Below are 16,700 nucleotides of genomic sequence, written 5' to 3'. Positions count from 1 at the left end.
CAGGTATACACAACAAAATGAAGCTAAAGGAAGAAAATTAAGATCACTCATCTCACAGGACATTGTGAGATATGGCCTCCCAGATTTATTTTGTGTGCATGTTTGTATGGATATACAAAACATACCATTTTTTTACAAAAAAATGTTTTGTGATTTGCTTTTGAAAAATTTACTGTCCACCCTGCACATTTTTCCAAGTCATGAAATACTTTTCTTTTATGTATTTTTATGTCTGTTCATATGGTTATAGGACTGTACCATACTTTATTTTACCTATTCTCTATTGTCAAATATTTAGTTGGTTTACATTTTTATTATGATAAATAGTGCTGCAGTGAACAGTTTTACAGCAAGTTATTTACCAGGAGCTTGGTACATTTCTGCATTTATTCAATTCATCTTTTTCATTTCTCAGTGAAGCTACAGAACTTGCATAGGCCTTGGACAGTCCTTACTGTTCAGTTGAATGAACTCCTATTAGTTAATAGTTCTAAAGGTGTTATTCTGGACCTTCCAGGATTTTCCAGATAATTAGGCCTGTTAAAATGAAATAATAACTGTGTCTCTTTTTAGTTCTTTTATCTTTTATTGTGTTAGCTTACACATATAGGACAATGTTGAATCGTAGTGACAGGAGACATTGTCAAGCGGTTTGGGTCGTTAATGATCATGCTTCTCGTAAAATGTCAAATGTGAGTTTGAGGTTAATATTATTTATCGTGATAAAAAGGTTTAACGATGAATATTTTTAAAAGTCTAAAATAGATGTTGGAATTTATTGGATACCTTTTTTGGGTATCTACTGGAATAATCATATAGCTCTTCCATTTTGGCTTAATAATAAGATTAGTTTTAATAAGAGTTCATGTAGTAGGGTTAGCTGTGAAATTGTGGAACAAAGACTGAACTCCAACAAAAATGCTAGGAATGAGACAAGGTTCTAAAGCTTATTAAAATGCTCTGGAAAAGTCACTTATCTATGTTGAAATTTAACTTCTTTAAAATGGAAGCACAAAATCTCTCCCAGAACTAATACTATGAATATGGAAGTGCTTTTTAATCCATAATGTTTAGATATGAGGATCTCTGTAATTTTATTTAGCTATACCCTAATCAGTTTTCAAAGTCCAAAGAGTAGGAGTGGGTCAGTGCTTCTTTTCAAGGAGTCTTTTGATTTTCTTAGTTGCTCAGCATTGTGGTTTTTAAGATTAACTGATGTGAAACACACAGAAGTGTACACATCATAAGTTAAAAGCTTGATGTATTATCACAAAGTGAGCACAGTCATGTATTCACCTTCCAGTGTAAGAAACAGACCATTGCCAATATCCCAGAAATTGGCGATGCTACTTTTAACATGTTAATAATTTCACCCGGATCTTTATTGGACATCAGACTGTGGGCTACTGCTCATCTGCATCATTCAGAAGGCAGCATTTTGTTAGAAGAAATTTCAGCAGTAGCAGCCTTTAGCTCAAATTAGGACTTGAGGACTAATCCAACTCTAAGATGCCATAGCCATTTCCACAATAAAGAACAGTTTTCTCAAAAGTCCACTTTTGTTGTCTCATTCAGCAGGCTTACTGCTTTCATCTTGTTTGATCCCTGAAATTCAAAAAGCAAGGGACCATAATACTGAAAAAACAGCTGGCCGGCTGGCGCAGCCATGGAGGTCTACATCACGTCCTTTAGCTACGAGGAGAGCGACCTGGAGCTGGGATACACAGTATTTAAGATAGAAGTGCTAATGAATGGAAGAAAACATTTTGTTGAACAAAGGTACAGCGAATTTCACGCCTTGCACAAAAAGCTGAAGAAATGTATAAAAACTCCAGAAATTCCTTCTAAACATGTTAGGAACTGGGTCCCAAAAGTCTTGGAACAACGACAACAAGGTTTGGAAACATATTTACAGGCTGTCATTTTGGAAAATGAAGAGCTTCCCAAACTCTTCCTTGATTTCCTAAATGTGCGACACTTGCCCTCGCTACCAAAGGCAGAGAGTTGTGGATCTTTTGATGAGATGGAATCTGAAGAATCAAGCAAACTGTCCCACCAGCCGGTACAGCTGTTCCTCAGGGATCCATATGTCTTGCCTGCAGCCGGTGATTTTCCAAATGTGGTTATTGAAGGAGTCCTCCATGGGATATTTTACCCCCATCTGCAGCACAGGTAGAAATCCTCCATGGCTAGAAGAAGCCGAAGCAGGTTTCACGGAAATCGGTATATACCAAATTAACCTAAACTCTATGACATAACAGCTCTAGCTAGTGGTAAAATTCACAGTCCCAGCTTAATTCAGGGCAGGGACATTTCCATTAGAATGGTGCTTTTAAAAATAGAAACTGAACCAGGGCGGTGCTGAGGTTAAGGCCAAGTGTTTGAGAAGTAGAAGGAAGCTGCCAATTGCAAAACTATAGAAGATACTGGGAGCAGCAAGTGTAACAAAACAAAAGTTACTCTCTGCTTTAGTTGCACCATTTGCTAATTGAACATCTTATCCTGAATCATACTGAGACTGATCTACTTTGGTAGCTTGTTGTTGTTGTTCAGATTTTAGGAGACGCTAATCTTTTCATCGTGAGAGTTTCTCGGTCAGTGATAGATACATTCTTACGTCCTGGCACCGTGGGAGTATCACAGATACACGCAGTGCTAAATGTGAGTCGGAACTAAACTGGAAATTAAACGATGCTGACAATGTTAGGGCATTTTTAAAAATCTTGCCATTGCTACTCACACTGCAGTGGAGTTTCCTCATACCTAGGGATTAGCTTGGAGATTCCCCTTGACAGCCGTTTCGAAAGGTGCCATATTGGAAATCTGTGCGTCCAACACAACCAGATTTCCTCTGGTGTTGGAAGAAAGGACTGTTTCTTCCGTTGAAGACCATTTGATGTTGATGTTCGTTTAGGGCAATTTTGTATAGAACCACGTAACTTTCAACACTAGAATCACCCTTCGTCCTGCAAGATGCTTGTCTTCTGAGAGACAGATGGGAACTGACTGTACCTGAGGAGACGCCACAGTGGTAGCACTTGATTTCCTCAAGGTTCTTCAACCCTCATCAGGGTTCACTCATTCATTAAACTGGTGGGATTATCACGGGATTCATTGTTATTTTCCTTATTGTTTCCTTTTCGCTGACCTCCTATATGGAATTAATGGTAAGTTCAGTGAATGATTTAACTCCACTGTACATCTCACTGACATTCATGTTTTGAGTAATAAAGGACAAAAGCATATATGCAAACTTTATGTACGTGCTGTATTTGGGCATTTCATTGAAAACTGATTAATGGCCTATTTATGGTTATTCATTTTACTAAGCTTCTGTGTGGGAGAAAAATATTTGATTCAGAATGAATAACTATATCATAGTTTTTGGTCAGGATCTAAATATACAGGTTTAAAGCCTGCTGCAGACTTTGAGAGATACTTTTATGATAGATGTGTTACTTCATGTTGGAAACAGGCGACTCTCTGTAATCGTGTCATGAACCAAAAATAACTGAATACTCACGTGTGGGAGATATTTTTTAAATGTTTTGTTGTTAGCTATTTTGAGTTAAATAAAAACAAAGAACAAGAAAAAGAATACTGAAAAAAATTGAGGTTGGTAAATATGAGACTACCCATTGTCACTTTGAGATTTTTTTTTTAAAGTAACTATTTCTGATTCAGATAATGGGATGTGCTTGAAAGTTTTAGGAAAGTTCTATCACTTCATTTCACCCTCATAAGAATCCTATGACCTACTAAATAAATATTAGGAAAAAAAAAGGCCCAGAGAAAGTTTGCATGAAAGCCTACATTATTAGGTTCAATGGTCTAAATAAAATTTGAAGCACTTTATATCTTAGGTGAGCATCATTTGCAGTGTGGAATCTCGGTAACTCTTTAGAAATTTCCATATTTCTAATATATGACACAATTTCCCTTTTAAACTTGATGAAAGGATGCTGATATTTTAGCATGGAAGGGTGAATGACAAAATCTTAGTAGACTTGACTCTCCAGGCTGCTGCCTCACCCTGCAGCCTCCATGTACAGAAAATCTCACAAGTGAGTCAGCATTCCGGAAAAATGGTCAGTGTGTCTCAGAGAACAAAGAGTAAATCCACTCCGGTATGCCTGAGTCCTACCAAGGCATAATACACAATCATGTGTATTATTGGGAAAAACACACTAACGATCTCATCGTTACTGGTCTAGTAGGTACAAATTTCTTATGTCCCTAAGTTTGCACGTGCAAGAAAAATGTAACTTTTTTCCTTGAACGTGTCCAATTTCCTGAAGACCTAAATACCATCTTAGTATAGCAGGGACCATCTGGCTTTTCTGGCTTTGCTTTTCTGCTGAAACAGTCCTCTCTGGGGAGATGGATTCCTCTGACTGAAGGTGCACTTGGATGGGTCATGGGTAGGGAATAGGGAGAGTAGGCATGAGACCAAGAAGTCGTGGGTGAGAAGAAACCTTGGTTACTACCTAAAATTATTATCCCATCACACAAACAAGGCTAAATTGCTATCCGTAGCACTGTGGCATAGAGATTCTGCACCAAACTGTTGAAAGGGAAACCTCTTTATTTTCTCTTTTCTTTAATCCCCACCCACTAACAGGTGAATAATTAGGCTCATTTCCATTTAATAATGCACTGTGTGGGAATAGATAGGCATTTGGAGAGTGATTAACAGAGCAACTTGACACTCTGCTTCTAGAAAAATAAGGCTGAGACACACAGAAAACCGCAGATATGCCAAATTCAGTCTGGGAGCTTAAAATCCTCCTACAGAACAGTGACTTGGCTTCTCCAACCAAGCTCTTCTGGCAATATTAAGTGCCCTGCCCCAAATGATCCCAGGCAGAATAGGTGGGAAATTTCAATTGCTTAGGAAACAAGGAAAATGATAGATGTGCCTGGACCCTTGTCTATCCTGGACCATTTAAAGGCGTTTTCTCTGGATGGCACGTGATCAGAGGTAACAAGCTGAATTGCAGGGTTCAACATAGTTATTATTTTGGACCCTGTGCAACTGCATATAAAAATGTCAGCAGAATTAAGGCAAGTTAAAATGAAAATTGAATTGAGTAATTTTTTGAATCCTAATCGTATGAGATTTGAAAATATTAAGGACTTTGGTTATATAGAATTGTCCGCATGTTCTCAGTTATTGCTGTATAAAATTGCATTTTTCTCTTACAAGTTAGTAGTTATTACATGTCCTTGTAACTGTTGACTTTGAAATTTTCTTTCTAAAATCCCCGAATAACTTACTTTGTAAAAAGGCAGACAAAAAAGAAGAGGGCAAAAATTTAAGTAAGGTTGTATTGACTTTCCTCGGGATGGCATTTTTATTGGGATTTATGAATGATTGTGGAGAAATCACTTTAGAGCCAGAAAGGAATTTACAGAGATCATCAAATACAAGTCCCTTATTTTATAAAAGCATGTTCACACTATACTATATATCAATTAAACTAAAAATTCAAAGCACAGTATATCTTATATGAATGTCACCTGTAGATGAGAGTGATAGTCCTACTGTTTGCTATTTTTAGAAACATTTGGCCTGCATTATAAAGGATATGTCAGAGAAAAAAATCAATATCCCCTGATCAGTGATGTTCAAGGTAAATGTCTTCAAGGCCATTGCTCTTGGGGATGGCAGAGGCTGTTCTTTGCTGGACTGCTGGTGTTTGCCTGGCTCCTTGGATCCTTGTCCCAAATGGTTTTTAGGTATTTATGTTTGCAGCAGATATTGAAGATTAAGTTTTAAGTTCTAAGGTAACTTGGTTTGGTTATGAATAGCCTTGGATTTGCTTTGGAGTCCTATTAGGACTTTATCCCCAATTATATTTACAGAAAGAGTTTTGGTAAATCAGTACTCAGAACACTTATAAAATTCTAGCAGAAGGATTGGATTTCAATGCAACTCCTTACTTGCAATCACTGTGTCTGAAGGAAACATAAATTTGGCCGTTGACCCATTTTGTTAGCTTGTTCTGGTGGAAGGAACTCTGTCCATAATGGAGATAATTTCCATAAACAAACAAAAATTTTTGTTTGAATAACTTAACCTATTGCCTTGGAAAGGCATAACATGGATTTGTAACTACTTTGTGATTAAGAGGCTGTTACATATTATGTCCAATGGTTCCTATTTTCTAGTTATAAGTCAGTTTATTCCACAAGCACCCACTCAGGAAGAAAATCTGTATTCAACTCCCTTCTTTCCTTTCCCAGCACGATCCTCCATTCATGTACGCATTCGTTCAATTTGGTTGGTCAATCACTTATTCACAAGTATATTTTAAACTCCTCTTATGTGCCAAACACTTTATAAGTTACTATTGGGACATGAACATGAATGAGATCTAATCCTTTGTCAAGAATTTGTAGTCTTTGAGCAAAACTAAGATGTATGCAAGTAACTACAATGCAAGCTATTATATTGGGAACTATTAAATAAGAAGTATTTGGGGGTTGAATGCAAGGAGTGAGATATTAACCTCAGTGTACTTGTAGATGCTGCCTATGTGTGTCTTAGACATACATATATAATGTGTATATAATATATATAGAATGCATATATACATATGTGAGGTGTATGTATACATATATATACATACGTATGTGTGTGTATAATGTGTGTGCGTGTGTATAGTGTGTGTGTGCTTCAGAAATAATACTTTTCTGTTTTATTATTTTTATTTTATTATTTAATATTTTACTATGTTAAAAGAACCTATCTAAGTATCGTTAAAAATGACTTAGTTACCAGACCAATCAATATTCTTTATCCGAAATTCCATTGCTTAGCCCTACATGTAAAATCGATGGCTTTCTATTTCTCTTTGTATACAATGAGCACAAATATGCGCCAGGGTGGCAAGCACTTCTTGTCCTCCAAGCTGTAAATTTTTTGTCTCTAGGAACTCAAACCTAATGCATAATCAGAAAAGATTTGTTGAATAAATAAACCTGCACAACCCAAGTAAGTAGCTCTCATCCTAGTCAGAGGTCACTGTGAACATTGTAGTAAGTACCCTCAATAATATTGATGCAAGCAAGATAGAAGTTGATGTTTCTTTCATCCAATAATCTGATCTAAATTGTTTAGGTCTATTTTGGTCATTTCATGGTATCAGGGACTCAAGGTTCCTTTTGTTCTGTCGCCATGCATAGGCTATGGTGTTTATTTGGAGCAGTTTAATTTACTATTTTATCTGAAATCCAGCCAGCAGGAAGAAGGAAAGGGAGAATGAGGGTTTGCTTGTTCACTTTAAGACTACATCTTGGAAGTTACACAAATCATTCCCACTCATGTCCCTTTGGTCACAATTTGTCATGTGGCTGCAGCTAATTGGAAGCACAGCTAGGAAATGTCAGCATCAGTTGGGCAGCCATATGCCTTAGATAATCGGATCCAGTTAGCAGTTTCTGCCATAACCTCTTCTGCATGGTGTAAGTGTAACGTATACTTCAGTGTGATTGTACTACAAGTTATATTTTCATTACAGAATCTAGCACCTCTAATTTTGGAGTGTGTGAGATGAAGACCTCAGTTCATTCTCTGGTAGTTTTTCTAGCTGAAGGAAGTGCTTTCTGATGTTCACTGGATTATCAAAATTGTTTGTGCTTGTTACAGGAACTAACATCATTTTAGAATTTCCATGTGTCTTTGCCAAGAAAACAGTTCCTTTCCATGATGGATTGACCCTCACCCCTCCTCTTCAGGGCTAGTATCCAAAGAGAATAGATCACTTATTTTCTTTACTAAGTGTTCCAGACTGTTTGTTGGTTCATTGTCCAATAGGAACTCTGCCAGTTTGCTGAGGGCTGCTGAAAGAAAAATTACATATTTTTGGTTGAAAAGAGGCATTAGGAATCTCTTTTGTATCCATTCTCCTTCATTTTAGTAATCCTCATAACACTTGACAGATTAAAAAAAAACTAAAATGATTAGCTTCATTTTACATGGAAAGAAACATCAAAAGATATTATGGATTGCTAAACCTCATAGGGTAGATTTCTAACAGAACTCGATGCTTAGATTGCATTCCTTTTGCTATTTGTCACATTTATTTAAATGTCAAGGAGTTGAGGGAGATTTCAGATGCATCTGGATTTTGTCAGGTTCATAACATGACTAGACTGATTTGGGGCTATTTTGTGGTCATTTCATGTAACAGGGAACAAAATCGAATTTCCTTTCTTTGGTTGCTCTGAGCTCTGACACTTGGTTGCAACAAGTTTTCTTAGCAGGTGGTGATAATACAGGAGATGAGCTTTGACTAGATCACATATATGATTTCTGTAGATATCACATTTGTTCTTGGGGGGGGGTAAAAAATGGATGCTGATCTTCAATGTGAGATGACAGGGTTATTTTCCCCCACCCTTCATAATTTGCCAAGTGTCACGTCCTTAATGATGCCATGTGCCATAAACCCTGATTCTCTGAAGGACAACCATGGGGTTGGAGATTCAACTTTTACAACTCAGATATAAAGGAAATAGGAAAGGTCTGTGGTCTATAACCTCATTTTTCACTTTCATTAAGTCTCCTCTTGGCAATTGGTTGGGGAAAAAATTTTAGTCCTATTCAGTTTATATTTTAGTCCAGTCATGTAATTGACAATGTATAATCTTTCTTAAATAAAGTTGCTCTGGTACCCATGCAGACTTTCCTTCTTAAGGTGGCATTTAGCAGTAGGATTGAGGGTTCTAGATCTTTGGTGGGAAGGTTGTTCCTTGACCTACCACTGGACTTTGAGTAGGCACTATCCGGCATCTGCTATTGGCCCTCCAAATTCACCTTGCTTTCCATTAGATTCAGATCTCTAGGTTGCCCTCCATGGCTTTCCTTGAGCCCACTGGCCTAGTGGTGTGGCCTCAGTGTGTCATGGAGGACCCCATTACAACAACCTATAATCTGACTATGGCTCCTGGAAATGAGAAGGGCTCAAGAGAACTGTAAACCTTTCTTTGACCATTTGCATGTCTGTGGCGGCAGGAGAACCAGGGACATTGACTTCTCTTTGCCATGGGCATTAAAGGCTTCAGTGGTGGATGGAGAGGTCTCATTTATACGATGTCAGCATGCCGTGACCTGAACTGTTGACATGGTGAAGCAGGAGGCAAATGTTTGGGAAATTCCTTCTCAAGATGTTTAATTTTATTTGAGCCATTCATTCTTTCTGGCCTTATGTTGTGGATTCAAGAAAATGTAGTGGCATCAGAAAAGCAAAATACATGCAGATGAAGCTTTATATATAAATAAAATTTTTTTGACCCTCATAATGCATTATTTGTAATGGGGCTCCTGTGAGATCCCAGTGCCTGCTCCTTCCAGCCAACAGCAAATAGCTCCTAGTTTTCTGGTCTGCTTATTCCATATAACAAATGAGTTATTACTCTGCCAACATTACAGCTATTGTAAGTTAAAATACATATTTGGTTTACCCTTTCTCCAGCTATGTTCCTGCCCTTCCTCTCATTCACACTCCTTCAGGAAAAGGCAAGTTGACTTTCTTTGTTTGTATGGGTCCAGTAATACAGAGAGGAAGCTAAGATTTTTTTCCTGTGTAGATTTTTAGAATAGTCCCTAGGATAGGCACATTGGAAACCAATGACACAAGTCAGTTTCATCTCTTTGGGAAGAATGTTATACCTGTACTTAATCAATTTTTACAAAGTGACTGAAGTACACTGAACCTGAGGGGCAGCTGACAGAAAACAGACCATGTAGTCTAATTTTGGAAGGTTCTGCCTCTTCTGTTCCCCTCTTGGAAGCAGTACAGATGAGCATGTTAAAAGAAATCTGATTTTGCTTAACACACTGTCCCAAGGGTATTGGACCTGAAAAAGATTGTACTTAAATTTTTTGTGGGACACCTCACAGCATCATGCAAAAAATGTCAAACTATGGAACACATTTCAGGAACTACTGATTTAGGTACTGGCACCCTCAAACCCATTTTTGCAAGAATAGCAAATACCTTAATGCTTGGCACATAACCCACTTTATATCAGGAATGTCCTTTGAAGAGGGAATGCATGGTCTCAGGTGGATGCATATATAGATCTAACAAATCATTCTACTTTTCCTACAGAAGAAAGGTTTATTCCAATATTCTGTTGTCTATTTTGATGTCCTAGCATTCTGAGGAATTCTGCAGCTAACAGTTGTAGAGGCTGTTCATGTTTCTCTTCCAGTGGTAAGTGCAGCAACACCCCCAGCCCTCCTAGTCACCCTAGTCACACCTGTTTGGCTCCTCACACATGAAGAAGATAACAGTATCTTCTAGCTGCCTGCTACCCGACTGTTTTTAAAGTCTCATTTAATTATTTTGAACAGATAATTTTAAAGGTCAGTTAAAGAGGATATCTTATATTTTTTCCACAACACAAACAATTTCTGTAGTCTTACTGTGTGTTACTAAAACCAAGTGGAGAAGTTCCTTAGGAAATCTGAAAGGACTCCTCTCCTTTAAAAAAAAAAAATCATGTTGAAACTTGGCCAAATTTTAATTTCATTTTCTTTTAGTAGTCTCTATACCCAACATGGGGCTCGAACTTGTGACTCCAAGATGAAGAGTCATATGTTCTTCCAACTGAGTTAGCCATGCACCCCATAGCCCAATTTTTAATGTTGTAGCTCTGCAGTCTTTCTCCCCTCAATTGAGTTTTCTCACAATTTTGATTTTCTCTCTCTGAAGTTGATGCTTATGTATTTTACCAATCCTTGCCTTGATTTCATGGCAAGCTGCTGAAAGAGGCTTGGGGCCCCTTCTGAGGCTCTACCAGATGTGAGGAGTTTCGGTTTTAGCAAAACTGTATTAGACCTTCATTAGCATATGTCTCCTTGTCAAGGATAGCAGATGAGTTTGTAGAGCAGCTTGAATCCCAGTCATTTTCACTAAAAGCAACAAATAATTGGTATTAAATTCTTAATTAGGGAACATTCCAGATTGGAAAGGATTCAGCGACACCTTTGACAGAGCAAGTGTTGAGTTCGCATCTCCAAGGGAAAACCGTTATCAAGTGAGCCTTGTGTGGATTATCCCGAAAAGCTATTTTAATCCATGAAATGTCTTCCCTGTACCAAATTATCTACAAGGGGGTATGCTGGAGAAATGAATGCTCTTACCTTCAGATAAAATCATGAATAAATTTGACAGAATTTCCTCTTTACTAAATGCAAATGAATGAAGTTTGGGTGCAGTCACTGGTACAGCACAAGGGAAATTGCCCTGAAAGATGGAAAACCCTGGCTGTATACAGGCTCCAGTTCTCATTCGCTGTACTCTCTAGACAAACCACAACAGGCTGTGCCTGAGTTTTCTCATCTTTAAATTGAAAGGGATAGAAAAAATTGGTCTTAAATGACTATTCTAATATTTTTGGATTTCAGCATCTTAAAAACCTCACACATTTCTGTAGATTTCCTGTTTTCTCGTGGTCCTCTGGGGGTTGGCCCAGAGCAAAATGGGTGGCCACTTGGATTTATGGCTTCATGATTTTCATTATATACCAATTTAAAGGAAAATCTGTAGAAGAAACAATGGATAAACACTGAACTCAGAATCACTTTTGAGCATGGTTTCAAGTCAACCCTTTTATACATAATTCAAAATATTTCTCATCACTTATGGTACAACGTTATCTTAACTTGTCCAAAGACCTTTTCCCAAAGGGAAAGTGTGGTTCTATTTCTAATTACTTCTTAGTGATCACATGCTCTTATCTTTATGGTGTCAGTACTTAAGGTCAGCACCCAGAGACAGAGCAGCTGACAAGAGTCTGTGCACAATTTCAGCCCTTCCCCGGATCTTAGCTGTGTTAAACACCCACTGCTCTTTGCTCGCTTTTCTCCTGCATCTTCTTTTCTGGTCTTTTTTTTATCTCCTTCTAAAAGACTGCACCTCTTTGTATAACTGCTCCTGAGGTTACTGACATAGCTCATTTTATTTCTAATAACTGTGACCGTTCCCCTTTCTCTAACAGTGGAGTCTTCTGACTCTTCCCCCTTTTTATTTTTTTCAAAAGTCCCAACTTAATATTTTCCTTTTAAATACAGTTTCAAGTTTTTAATATCACTTGGTCCTTGGAAGTACCTAATGGACAAATGTAAGATGAAAATTCGGAAAAGATTTGGAAAAGATATTAGGATAATTATTTTTAAGAACTATAAATATAATGTTATAATAAAGCCAGGATTATCTTGGGAAAGATTCATAAAATACAGGATGTCTAGGAATTCTGGAAACACAAGTATGTCCATAAGAATACCTTCAATCTGTAATAGAAATTAGTATTATCAATGCTCCAAGATTTAATGGACACTGTGTATTTTAAAATATTGGGTAATGTGTTAATATTTTCTTGAATTGATCACCTAGGTTTAACTGCCTATGGGAGAAAAATAAAACCCAGTATCTTAAACTAAGGATGTGTTTCTGTCTTACATATGGTAAACCTGGAGAGAGGCATTATAGGGGATGGGAGGTTGTCTCTACAGAATTCTGGGGACAGATTTCCATCTTTTGCATCATTATAATGCATGGCCTTCAAATCACTTCATGATAAAAAAGGCTTCTGAAAGAAGGCAGAAAGGCAGAAAAACAAAAAGCCCCTCACCAGCTGAACCAGCATACCTGGGAGTCCAGTATAGTACTTCTGTCTGCATCTGAGTCAGTAGGTTTGGGCTCAGGCAAGAGAAACGGGGAAAGATGGTCTGTTAATACGCTGGTGATGTACCCAGCCAAAAATGGGTTATTCTAAGGAGGAAGAGGAGAATGGATCTTTGGGGGGGGAGGGCAACAAGAACCCTGCATACAGATGAAATCACACATTGTGTAATTGAGTCCTGGGGGTATTAAGTGATTTACTGAGGATCACTTGACAATTAGTGATACGGAAATTGAAATATACCATATGATAGGTTCCAGGGTCTGGGGAAGATTGGCCATGTAGGTCCCTCCTAAAAGGTGGCATTTAATCTTGATAAATAGTTCTTAAGTCCTAATAGCTGGACGAACATCACCTGAGAACTTGTTAGAAATACAAACTCTCAGGCCCCACCCCAGACCTACTGAATTGGAAACCCAGAGGATGGGGCCCAGCCATCTGTGGCAACAAGCCCTTCAGGCACTCTTATACCCATTAAAGTTTGAAAATCACAGTCCTTGGTGATTTTATTGTAGCCCACGATCTTAACTTTAACCCCACAAGCTCATAAAGTCTATCTCACGTTGGCAGAGTTAATTCAGAGATGCTGACTCATGCTAACAAATCCCAAAGTACTGACCAAAAAAGGTTATTTAATTGACTTATGATCTCAACCAGAAATGGTCAGGCAGATCAAAAACTCATGTCATTGTAACCAGCACATTCTTTCCCTGTGGGCAATTTTATGGGAAACCAAATTATCAGATGAAACTTGGAAAGCATTTCCTACTTTCATGCTTCCGGACTGTAAGTCTAAATGTTATACTGTTGAGGCTACTAAAGTTTCAGTATATTTGCAATCGTTTAATGCCAAGGAAACTGGGGGAGGGGGTGGATAGTACCCTTATCATCCAGACGAGCATTGTCTAATAGAAATGCTGGCATAGGGAGTCATGACAATATTATTTTTATTAGAATAAATTAAAATAGAATAATAGGGTTAAGCAAAATTCAACTAAGTAAACTTGAAGTTCTAATTGACATTATTAAACAGTTCATAAGTTAGGCAGCATCCCATGAAGAAAGTAGAGGGGAGCTCTGAGGAGTTGTACCACATGGAAGGTTTTTATAGGAAGGAGAGTAGGGCAAGAAAGTTATTAGCAAGAGAAAAAGGATACTTTCAGGCAAGATCACCTTTCCTTATGGGGAAGGGGCGGGGCCTTATGCAGATTAGCTCATCTTCCTTTGGGAAATGGAGCAGGCCCACGGACAGATTACCTCATTGGTGCTTGTCAGAACCAACTGCAGCCAGCTTAGGTGTTAAGCCCTGGTTTGGTGTCTTGGACTGCCCCAACTGATGCCATTTTGGGCCTGTGGTTTTCTTTCTAACAATAGAATGAAAAATATAAAGATGTGTTTGTCCAGGAGTGCGTGTGTGTTGTAGGTCATGATGTAAAATGTTTCTTACTGTAAATCATATTTTAAAGATTTGAAAGCCTTCTCTCTCTATTGATCTAATTGACTGCCTTGACAAGTTATTCCAAAGACACGCTATATTCTACTTATCTGTTTCCTTACTGACAACTATTGACGTTGTTTTCCCTTTTTTTCTTTTACAGAATATACTGCAACAAGTATGTCTCCTTGCATACTTGTCCTAAAGACTTTTTTTGAGTAAATACTTAAAAGTGTAATTGTTATATTAAATGTCAGAATAGGTGGTTTTCAGTTTTCTACCAGCACTTGATAATTTCAAAGCTCTTAATTTAAAAAATCTTACTGAATCTGATTGCTGGACTAGTATCTTGTTTTAATTGACATTTATTTCATTTCTACTGAGGGAAAAACCAACTTTTTTTAAAATTCTTTCAGCATTTTTATTAAACTATACATGATAATAGTTATATAAGAAGTGTTACAATATCCTCATGTGTAATCTTTTTTTTTTTTAATGATTTATTATAGAGAGAGAGGATGAGCTAGTGCAAACAGGGGGAGGAGCAGAGTGGGAGGGAAAGGGAGAGGGAGAGGGAAAGAATCTCAAGCAGACTCCACACTGAACATGAAGCCTGACTTCACGACCCTGAGATCAGGACCTGAGCGGAAACCAAGAGTCTGATGCTTAACACGCTGACCCCAGATGTGATGCTTAACACCTAGATGCCCCATCCTCATGTGTAATCTTAAGGAAATCTGCCACTTTCCTTCCCTCATTTTCCCTTCCCTGACAGTAACCACGTCCTGCTCTTTTGTCTGCTTTAGAATTTACCTTCATATGTCTAAATAACATGTTTGAATTAGCTTCTTAAAATACTGAGGATTTAGCTAACCTCCTCCCACCTTCACTCCCATGTCATACTTAACATTCTTCATATTTTTCCATTCTTCAAAATCATAATTTTGAACAGATAAAAATTCAGTGCTTATATTTTTTCTTACTATGTAAGGCTGAATAGTGTAATATTAATGAATACTTTCTTTTCCCTGGACACATTCCTTTGTTGTGCAGGCTAAATATTGGCTTGTTCACCGATTTTATATTTCCACATTCATTAATTCAGCCCAAACTCCAGAAGTTGTCTAGATAGCAAGACTTTTGGATGCATCAGGGTGTTTATCAAATTCATTTACTGAGAAAGTCTTTCTTTCCGAAAGTCTTTTGACCTGCTCTGTTATCAGATGTCTTTCCCCTAGGTCAAGTAAATCAGCCCTCCTACTGCGGGATTTCTTTTGCTTTGTTACTCTGTGGAAATTTCCTTTTCCTTGTTCCTTCCTCTTTCTTGCTTAACTCTTTACTTTTCATTGAGCACAGTAGTTTCCTAAGAAATGGCGAATGGAAGGAAACATTGTAGAGTACTTGAGGATCAAAAATATCTTGATATTGACATAGGATAATTTGGTTCACTATAGAATTCCTGGTGGGAAAGTATTTTCCTTCAGTAATTGGAAGACATTACCTCATAGTCTTCAAGCTTTCATTCTGTTCATTTCTGTTGAGAATTCCAAGGCTGTTTTGATCTGTGAGGGTTTGTTTGTAAATTGTTTTATTTTTAATTTCTTCCCATTTGGTTTTCAATGTTCTCCATTTCTAGGGCTCTTAGTGATTGGATATTAGTCAGTTTGCTTGTTGTTTCTCTTCAGTATTCCATCTCTCTGCTTTTTGCTTTACTTTCTTGACTGTTTCTCGTTCTTTATTTTCAGGATTTCTACTGAGTTTTCATTTTTTGGATCACATTTCAATGTCCAACAGATCTTTGTCTGCTAGATTTTTTTTTTTTTTAATGTCTTGCATCTTGTCCCTGTCTCATGGTTAAAATACCTCTCATATGCACATGCATGCAACACACGGTTAGGTTTTCATTAGGCTGAATAGTCTGACCACTCACTTGTTTGGATCTTTCATGATAAAAGCATTTTCTTAAAAATCTTGGGTTCTTTGGTTTCCTACATATATTTGAGAATGCATCAGTGAAAAAGGCTACTGTAAAGCCTGAGTTCACTGAGAGGCAGGGGCTTGCCAACTCAGCCTTTCCTGGCTCTTTTGTGGTACACTCCCCATCAGCAGCGTCCTTGGCTCTTTCTTCCTGGGCTTCTCAGACTGTGTAGAGAACAGTTCCTGTGTTTTGCAGAGTACTGTAAGGCCTGGTTTCTAGCATTCTGGTAGCTGAGTAAGGGAAGACTCTAGGAATCTTCTGTCACTTACAAACATGTTTACCTAATGCCCCTATTGTCAGTATGCACCATCACCTTAACAGTACACAGTGTCTTCTAGCCCAGATACCTTCTGATTTTATCATCTTCAGAGATACACCTTCTTGTCAAGGTATGAGGCCAGCTGTGGCTTGGCTGCTGGAGCAGAGGAGATGTGGGGGACAAAAGATCTCTTAAAGAGCTTGCAACCAGCCTTTATTCTAGCAACCAACCCTTCATCTCCACTTTTAGAGGTACATGTTACCACTATTTCCTGAGTCTTTGGGGGATTCTGAAAAGTAGATGGGTCTATTTTCAGTTTTCACAGTTGAGCT

At 37.9% G+C, this 16,700-nt stretch overlaps 1 protein-coding gene across 1 annotated transcript; it reads left to right on the top strand.

Moving 5' to 3' along the window:
* Nucleotides 1–1,666: 1,666 nt before the first annotated feature.
* Nucleotides 1,667–2,391, top strand: LOC113918425 (sorting nexin-24-like). The gene has a single exon (XM_035723583.1). The coding sequence runs from the start codon at nt 1,667–1,669 to the stop codon at nt 2,174–2,176; it is 510 nt and encodes a 169-aa protein (XP_035579476.1). The 3' UTR covers nt 2,177–2,391.
* Nucleotides 2,392–16,700: the final 14,309 nt, after the last annotated feature.

This window comes from Zalophus californianus, chromosome 1 (genome assembly GCF_009762305.2).
Source record: "Zalophus californianus isolate mZalCal1 chromosome 1, mZalCal1.pri.v2, whole genome shotgun sequence".
Lineage (NCBI taxonomy): Eukaryota > Metazoa > Chordata > Mammalia > Carnivora > Otariidae > Zalophus > Zalophus californianus.
This window is presented reverse-complemented; position numbering and strand designations above follow the sequence as displayed.